The sequence below is a fragment of the Neolamprologus brichardi genome, unplaced genomic scaffold (genome assembly GCF_056152115.1).
Source record: "Neolamprologus brichardi isolate AB-2024 unplaced genomic scaffold, ASM5615211v1 NODE_ptg000033l+_length_6344489_cov_1, whole genome shotgun sequence".
NCBI lineage: Eukaryota > Metazoa > Chordata > Actinopteri > Cichliformes > Cichlidae > Neolamprologus > Neolamprologus brichardi.
Genome location: NW_028270137.1, coordinates 3,996,761 through 4,006,245, shown reverse-complemented (window position 1 = coordinate 4,006,245; position 9,485 = coordinate 3,996,761). Strand labels below are relative to the sequence as shown.

The 9,485-nt window shown below is 39.1% G+C and overlaps 1 protein-coding gene across 1 annotated transcript; it reads left to right on the top strand.

Annotated features, from left to right (window-relative positions):
• The first annotated feature begins 1,102 nt into the window (after nt 1-1,102).
• Nucleotides 1,103-6,761, top strand: LOC102797352 (N-lysine methyltransferase KMT5A-A-like). Its single transcript, XM_087837435.1, has 6 exons — nt 1,103-2,999; nt 3,096-3,258; nt 3,434-3,626; nt 3,732-3,803; nt 4,608-4,626; nt 6,745-6,761. The coding sequence occupies exons 1-6, from the start codon at nt 2,891-2,893 to the stop codon at nt 6,759-6,761; spliced, it is 573 nt and encodes a 190-aa protein (XP_087693561.1). The 5' UTR covers nt 1,103-2,890.
• Nucleotides 6,762-9,485: the final 2,724 nt, after the last annotated feature.

Genomic DNA, 9,485 nt, shown 5'->3' with positions numbered 1-9,485 from the left:
GAAGATGAAGTTTGTGGAGAATGAAATCCTGAATGAGCGGGTGCAGTTAGTCCAATAGCCAGGGGTGGCCGGAAATGAGCTGCTGTAGCCTGGCTTCCACAGCGCAGAGCAGCTCACTCTCCCTCATGCTCTAGCCATAGGTTGACCAACCTGGAAGCAGAGTCGATTATGACCTCCTGAAGTTCCTTGGGTGGGGCAAATGCCGATGGATCCATAATGTGGCTGGTCAGTAATGTCACAGCGAACGGGATGAGACATGTGGAGGAATTAAATGAGGATCCAAGCGCAGGTACTCGTAGATGCGAAGGAGATTTATTGAAAAAATAAAGCACAAGGTGGAAATGGCAAAACGGAAACAAAACTAATCTATACTGGGACAAACTAAACTACTGAACAGCAAACATGAACACGAACATGAAGGAAGGTGAGCAGTTGAACCTGAAGTTGGACAGCAGGGTGAACACGGTTGAAACACAGACAGACCAGCGACCAGCACACGAGAAGACACGACTTAAATACACACAGGTGGGGAACACAACTGGAAGTAATTGACGAGACGAGACAAGGGAAGCTAAACTGAATACACTCACATTAGACACGGACCTTCACAATAAAACAGGAAACAAGAAACAACTACACAAAGATGCAGACTAGACACTAAACTAAACCTACAGGAGGGCACCAGAACAAATCTACACTAAACATGAGACACAAAACCTAAGAACTAATCCCTTAACAAGAATAAACAAAAACATAGAATTCTACTAATAATCAACAAAGCACAAGAATCAGAATACAATCCAAAATTAAACCAAAACACAAGAACTCAAAATGCTGGGTCAAAATGACCCAGAACCGTGACACCTTACTTTTTTTCATGTTTGTCAAATAAAGGATGGTTAAAATTCTTTGAGCCTTTAAAAAACACACCTGATTTGTCTGCTAGATGTGGATGTGATTGTTAGCTTCAAGCCACGGCACATCTTGGAGCCACTTTTCTGAAAAAAGTCTTTTCTCTGGCTCTGGTTGGTGTTTCTTAGCTAGTGGTGGCACACCAAAGAAGCTGCTTAATGTCTGTTGTATTTTTGGACATTTAGCTGGTGACAAGCAACACATGTAAGATTAAATGAGACAGTCAAGTACGCAAAGTGTCACTACGCATTCCTAATTTTTGTCACGCATTCGTACCTGCGTACCAGTTATGTGCACCCCTGTCTATAACACACAGCCAAACAACTACTCACTCAATAACTACTATCAAATTATCATATCTATTCAACCTAACATACATGTTTTGCATTTAATCTGTCAAGTTTGTTGTTATAACTAATAACTAATGCAGGAAAATGGCATGTTTCTTTAAGGTTTTGTTCTGCTTGTTCTATATTGTAAACAGAGCCAATTTTACACTGTATAATTTCCATAGGATTTATTAGTTTCAGATTTTTTTAGTCATATCATATGATCTCATTTATTCTGTACTGCTAAACAAAACAATGTTTGGTTTCTCAAACTGTCCATAATTGCTAGTGATAAATTCATTGGTTTCAGGATGCACCTTCTGTATCTTCAAACAAAAGATCAGAACAAAAATATAATAATTAAATACATTTTTCCGAAGAAAGCCACATCTTGATACATGCTGGTTTAACATAAGGATCTAAAATATGTCACACTATGTTGTTGGTTGAATCTCAGATTTGTTTAACATATGCAGATGCAAGTGTAAAACCATTGCTTCAGTGGTGGACCTCGGCTGGTGGTGTGTGATGAAACATGTATTCCCTTGTAGTGTACCTTTGCCTCAAATAAATAACTAAATACTTTTTAAAAGAGGAATTTCCTATAAACAAACAAATGCAATAAAACTCAGTCCTTCGTCACTGTAAATGTTTCACTGAAATTCCATAAAAAAGTCAGAACTCTCATCACCTGACCACTTTTTAGCCAATGAGCTGTTTTTCACCCCTCCCCCTCACTTCGTGACTTCGAGTTGAGGAGTACCGACACCGACGCTGGTGTGGAGAAGCCAACAGGTAACTTTAAACTTTAAACTTTCGAATTTTGCCAGCTTTGTAGCCCAGCAACTGGTCAGATTTAGTTTTGTTGAGATTTTTCTTTGGTGTATATTCCTTGATTGAGTTTTGTATTTCAATGTAATTCTCATGCTAAAGCTAGCTTTTTTGATGACACGCGGTTGTGTATTTAATTAGTCAAGGTTAAATACCTAGTCTAACACACACCTTTTTAGTTAAACTGTAACATTTGAAATTACTGAGATGTTATTATTTATTCATCCATCCCACTGTCTCCAGATTTTAAGCAACGCTGAAATATAGGTGACACGCTATTAATGAGACATTTCAGATAACCGAGGTAGCTAACATTTAACTCTCTGGAGTGCAGATTATATGACCAATTTACGGTGTATCAGCAACATGCGTATATAACAGTTTTTAAAAATGTGTTGATAGGCCAAGTAAAACCAGAGTTATGATACACAATTTACGCTTTTTCCTGAAAACTGTCGTCAAGTTTAGTGCAGGAAAATATAAAAACGGTATTTTCTTAAAAAACAAAACATAGATACATTATTGCCTCTCAATTCAATTTTATTTATATAGCGCCAAATCACAACAAAAGTCGCCTCAAGGCGCTTCATAGATACAGAGAAAAACCCAACAATCTCATTTCCTATTGTGGTGGATAAATGAACATGAGCCGATAAAACAATTAAATCAAAAGTAGTCAAAAACAGCCGATTATACCATTGACTCCAGAGGGTTAAAGACACCTCCTGTGAAAGATCAGTTTTCATTATCAACTATTTTCCTGAAATATTAAATAAATTGTACTATTTTTTTTTCTTTTTCTGAGACAGTGTATTGCAATGAGGCCCCCGAGAGCAAAAATTAAACCAAAAGATGAAGCAGTAAAATTTTCATCTTTGGGGCAGGACAAAGATGGATTTGAAGTGAAATTCATAAATTCAGTAAAAGGTGAGGTACTAGGATACTTGTTGAGGATTTTTGGCACAGTCATAAGTTTAACCATTGTAGTAGACCCATGTTGACATTTTCTATTTTCTTTGTAAGGTCGAGGAGTGTTTAGTAGGTGCAACTATAACAAAGGAGACTTCCTTCTGGAATATCGCGGAGACGTTGTAACCAAGAAGGAATATGAAAACAGAACAAGATTGTACCATGACGCCTTAAAGGTTTTTCTTTTTGAATTCAGGTACAATGGACAACAATTGTGGTATGTAAATTAAAATAATTCATTTTTCAGCCTACTTTTTGCAAAAGTTGTGACGACCACATTAAGACAAACTGCTAGCTTGTTACAAATCCATATAATTAAAAATGTAATCAAATTGTTCAGCCTTTTTATAAACCTTGTGTAATTTTGTGTCTTACATTTTTTGTTATCTCAGCATTGATGCAGCCAGAGAGGATGGCTCCTTGGGCAGACTGGTGAATGACGATCACGTGAGCCCAAACAGCAAAATGAGGACAATCACAGTAAATGGAAAGCCTCATCTCTGTTTATTTGCCATAAAAGACATCAAGCCGGGGGAAGCAATAACATACAACTACGGTGACTCTGACTGGCCATGGAGAGTAAAGGTACATATTATATTTACATTTACCGTAGTGTAGTGTAGTATTGTATAGTCTCAACTTATCTGTGTTGAATGGATGTTAATGTACTTTTGTGTTTGCTTGCACAAGGTTTCGGAGCACCCTGACCGTTCTCAAGCTGCTGTGCCCATGGCATCGTCCTCCTTTGAAGTTGATGAGCAGGTGACTAATTTTCTGGTGGTGTTATTATTGCAACAAGAACACAGCCGAGTTGTTTGGATGTTGATAGTGAGGGTGTTAGACACAAGTCCTATAGTGTTGGTTAATGTAAGATACCTACATTATGAGGACTGTGTGTGGATACTGCCGAGTGTCATGTTGGTTCACACTGGAGAATTAATTTTCACTCAATATTAATTCATTACATTTACCTCATTTATGTCAATAACCAGTGTACCTTCATAACTGTATTGTATAGTCTCAACGTATCTGTGTTGAATGGATGTTAATGTACTTTTGTGTTTGCTTGCACAAGGTTTCAGAGCACCCTGGCCGTCCTCAAGCTGCTGTGCCCATGGCATCGTCCTCCTTTGAAGTTGATGAGCAGGTGACTAATTTTCTGGTGTTGTTATTATTGCAACAAGAACACAGCCGAGTTGTGTGGATGTTGATAGTGAGGGTGTTAGACACAAGTCCTATAGTGTTGGTTAATGTAAGATACCTACATTATGAGGACTGTGTGTGTTTTGGATGCGTAAGTCTATTGAAAGATGGGCTCTCAAGTCTGTGTGTAACAGAGACCCTGCAGTGTATGAAGCTTTCAGGTACATTATTATGAGGACTGTGTGTGGATACTGCCGAGAGTCATGTTGGTTCACACTGGAGAATTAATTTTCACTCAATATTACTTCATTACATTTACCTCATTTATGTCAATAACCAGTGTACCTTCATAATTGCATTGTATAGTCTCAACGTATCTGTGTTGAATGGATGTTAATGTACTTTTGTGTTTGCTTGCACAAGGTTTCAGAGCACCCTGACCGTTCTCAAGCAGCTGTGCCCATGGCATCGTCCTCCTTTGAAGTTGATGAGCAGGTGACTAATTTTCTGGTGGTGTTATTATTGCAACAAGAACACAGCCGAGTTGTTTGGATGTTGATAGTGAGGGTGTTAGACACAAGTCCTATAGTGTTGGTTAATGTAAGATACCTACATTATGAGGACTGTGTGTGGATACTGCCGAGTGTCATGTTGGTTCACACTGGAGAATTAATTTTCACTCAATATTAATTCATTACATTTACCTCATTTATGTCAATAACCAGTGTACCTTCATAACTGTATTGTATAGTCTCAACGTATCTGTGTTGAATGGATGTTAATGTACTTTTGTGTTTGCTTGCACAAGGTTTCAGAGCACCCTGGCCGTCCTCAAGCTGCTGTGCCCATGGCATCGTCCTCCTTTGAAGTTGATGAGCAGGTGACTAATTTTCTGGTGTTGTTATTATTGCAACAAGAACACAGCCGAGTTGTTTGGATGTTGATAGTGAGGGTGTTAGACACAAGTCCTATAGTGTTGGTTAATGTAAGATACCTACATTATGAGGACTGTGTGTGGATACTGCCGAGTGTCATGTTGGTTCACACTGGAGAATTAATTTTCACTCAATATTAATTCATTACATTTACCTCATTTATGTCAATAACCAGTGTACCTTCATAACTGTATTGTATAGTCTCAACGTATCTGTGTTGAATGGATGTTAATGTACTTTTGTGTTTGCTTGCACAAGGTTTCAGAGCACCCTGGCCGTCCTCAAGCTGCTGTGCCCATGGCATCGTCCTCCTTTGAAGTTGATGAGCAGGTGACTAATTTTCTGGTGTTGTTATTATTGCAACAAGAACACAGCCGAGTTGTGTGGATGTTGATAGTGAGGGTGTTAGACACAAGTCCTATAGTGTTGGTTAATGTAAGATACCTACATTATGAGGACTGTGTGTGTTTTGGATGCGTAAGTCTATTGAAAGATGGGCTCTCAAGTCTGTGTGTAACAGAGACCCTGCAGTGTATGAAGCTTTCAGGTACATTATTATGAGGACTGTGTGTGGATACTGCCGAGTGTCATGTTGGTTCACACTGGAGAATTAATTTTCACTCAATATTAATTCATTACATTTACCTCATTTATGTCAATAACCAGTGTACCTTCATAATTGTATTGTATAGTCTCAACGTATCTGTGTTGAATGGATGTTAATGTACTTTTGTGTTTGCTTGCACAAGGTTTCAGAGCACCCTGACCGTTCTCAAGCTGCTGTGCCCATGGCATCGTCCTCCTTTGAAGTTGATGAGCAGGTGACTAATTTTCTGGTGGTGTTATTATTGCAACAAGAACACAGCCGAGTTGTTTGGATGTTGATAGTGAGGGTGTTAGACACAAGTCCTATATTGTTGGTTAATGTAAGATACCTACATTATGAGGACTGTGTGTGGATACTGCCGAGTGTCATGTTGGTTCACACTGGAGAATTAATTTTCACTCAATATTAATTCATTACATTTACCTCATTTATGTCAATAACCAGTGTACCTTCATAACTGTATTGTATAGTCTCAACGTATCTGTGTTGAATGGATGTTAATGTACTTTTGTGTTTGCTTGCACAAGGTTTCAGAGCACCCTGGCCGTCCTCAAGCTGCTGTGCCCATGGCATCGTCCTCCTTTGAAGTTGATGAGCAGGTGACTAATTTTCTGGTGTTGTTATTATTGCGACAAGAACACAGCCGAGTTGTTTGGATGTTGATAGTGAGGGTTTTAGACACAAGTCCTATAGTGTTGGTTAATGTAAGATACCTACATTATGAGGACTGTGTGTGTTTTGGATGCGTAAGTCTATTGAAATATGGGCTCTCAAGTCTGTGTGTAACAGAGACCCTGCAGTGTATGAAGCTTTCAGGTACATTATTATGAGGACTGTGTGTGGATACTGCCGAGAGTCATGTTGGTTCACACTGGAGAATTAATTTTCACTCAATATTACTTCATTACATTTACCTCATTTATGTCAATAACCAGTGTACCTTCATAATTGTATTGTATAGTCTCAACGTATCTGTGTTGAATGGATGTTAATGTACTTTTGTGTTTGCTTGCACAAGGTTTCAGAGCACCCTGACCGTCCTCAAGCAGCTGTGCCCATGGCATCGTCCTCCTTTGAAGTTGATGAGCAGGTGACTAATTTTCTGGTGGTGTTATTATTGCAACAAGAACACAGCCGAGTTGTTTGGATGTTGATAGTGAGGGTGTTAGACACAAGTCCTATAGTGTTGGTTAATGTAAGATACCTACATTATGAGGACTGTGTGTGGATACTGCCGAGTGTCATGTTGGTTCACACTGGAGAATTAATTTTCACTCAATATTAATTCATTACATTTACCTCATTTATGTCAATAACCAGTGTACCTTCATAACTGTATTGTATAGTCTCAACGTATCTGTGTTGAATGGATGTTAATGTACTTTTGTGTTTGCTTGCACAAGGTTTCAGAGCACCCTGGCCGTCCTGAAGCAGCTGTGCCCATGGCATCGTCCTCCTTTGAAGTTGATGAGCAGGTGACTAATTTTCTGGTGTTGTTATTATTGCAACAAGAACACAGCCGAGTTGTGTGGATGTTGATAGTGAGGGTGTTAGACACAAGTCCTATAGTGTTGGTTAATGTAAGATACCTACATTATGAGGACTGTGTGTGTTTTGGATGCGTAAGTCTATTGAAAGATGGGCTCTCAAGTCTGTGTGTAACAGAGACCCTGCAGTGTATGAAGCTTTCAGGTACATTATTATGAGGACTGTGTGTGGATACTGCCGAGTGTCATGTTGGTTCACACTGGAGAATTAATTTTCACTCAATATTAATTCATTACATTTACCTCATTTATGTCAATAACCAGTGTACCTTCATAACTGTATTGTATAGTCTCAACGTATCTGTGTTGAATGGATGTTAATGTACTTTTGTGTTTGCTTGCACAAGGTTTCGGAGCACCCTGACCGTTCTCAAGCTGCTGTGCCCATGGCATCGTCCTCCTTTGAAGTTGATGAGCAGGTGACTAATTTTCTGGTGTTGTTATTATTGCAACAAGAACACAGCCGAGTTGTGTGGATGTTGATAGTGAGGGTGTTAGACACAAGTCCTATAGTGTTGGTTAATGTAAGATACCTACATTATGAGGACTGTGTGTGTTTTGGATGCGTAAGTCTATTGAAAGATGGGCTCTCAAGTCTGTGTGTAACAGAGACCCTGCAGTGTATGAAGCTTTCAGGTACATTATTATGAGGACTGTGTGTGGATACTGCCGAGAGTCATGTTGGTTCACACTGGAGAATTAATTTTCACTCAATATTACTTCATTACATTTACCTCATTTATGTCAATAACCAGTGTACCTTCATAATTGTATTGTATAGTCTCAACGTATCTGTGTTGAATGGATGTTAATGTACTTTTGTGTTTGCTTGCACAAGGTTTCAGAGCACCCTGACCGTTCTCAAGCAGCTGTGCCCATGGCATCGTCCTCCTTTGAAGTTGATGAGCAGGTGACTAATTTTCTGGTGGTGTTATTATTGCAACAAGAACACAGCCGAGTTGTTTGGATGTTGATAGTGAGGGTGTTAGACACAAGTCCTATAGTGTTGGTTAATGTAAGATACCTACATTATGAGGACTGTGTGTGGATACTGCCGAGTGTCATGTTGGTTCACACTGGAGAATTAATTTTCACTCAATATTAATTCATTACATTTACCTCATTTATGTCAATAACCAGTGTACCTTCATAACTGTATTGTATAGTCTCAACGTATCTGTGTTGAATGGATGTTAATGTACTTTTGTGTTTGCTTGAACAAGGTTTCAGAGCACCCTGGCCGTCTTCAAGCAGCTGTGCCCATGGCATCGTCCTCCTTTGAAGTTGATGAGCAGGTGACTAATTTTCTGGTGGTGTTATTATTGCAACAAGAACACAGCCGAGTTGTGTGGATGTTGATAGTGAGGGTGTTAGACACAAGTCCTATAGTGTTGGTTAATGTAAGATACCTACATTATGAGGACTGTGTGTGTTTTGGATGCATAAGTCTATTGAACGATGGGCTCTCAAGTCTGTGTGTAACAGAGACCCTGCAGTGTATGAAGCTTTCAGGTACATTATTATGAGGACTGTGTGTGGATACTGCCGAGTGTCATGTTGGTTCACACTGGAGAATTAATTTTCACTCAATATTAATTCATTACATTTACCTCATTTATGTCAATAACCAGTGTACCTTCATAATTGTATTGTATAGTCTCAACGTATCTGTGTTGAATGGATGTTAATGTACTTTTGTGTTTGCTTGCACAAGGTTTCAGAGCACCCTGGCCGTCCTCAAGCTGCTGTGCCCATGGCATCGTCCTCCTTTGAAGTTGATAAGCAGGTGACTAATTTTCTGGTGTTGTTATTATTGCAACAAGAACACAGCCGAGTTGTTTGGATGTTGATAGTGAGGGTGTTAGACACAAGTCCTATAGTGTTGGTTAATGTAAGATACCTACATTATGAGGACTGTGTGTGTTTTGGATGCGTAAGTCTATTGAAAGATGGGCTCTCAAGTCTGTGTGTAACAGAGACCCTGCAGTGTATGAAGCTTTCAGGTACATTATTATGAGGACTGTGTGTGGATACTGCCGAGAGTCATGTTGGTTCACACTGGAGAATTAATTTTCACTCAATATTACTTCATTACATTTACCTCATTTATGTCAATAACCAGTGTACCTTCATAACTGTATTGTATAGTCTCAACATATCTGTGTTGAATGGATGTTAATGTACTTTTGTGTTTGCTTGCACAAGGTTTCAG

What these genes read in the sequence shown, in the direction of transcription:
- LOC102797352 (XM_087837435.1), top strand. Translation starts at nt 2,891, where the DNA reads ATGAGGCCCCCGAGAGCAAAAATTAAACCAAAAGATGAAGCAGTAAAA. An exon ending in ATTCATAAATTCAGTAAAAG is followed by an intron (nt 3,000 to 3,095) that starts GTGAGGTACTAG and finishes TTTCTTTGTAAG; the next exon opens with GTCGAGGAGTGTTTAGTAGG. An exon ending in ACTGGCCATGGAGAGTAAAG is followed by an intron (nt 3,627 to 3,731) that starts GTACATATTATA and finishes TGCTTGCACAAG; the next exon opens with GTTTCGGAGCACCCTGACCG.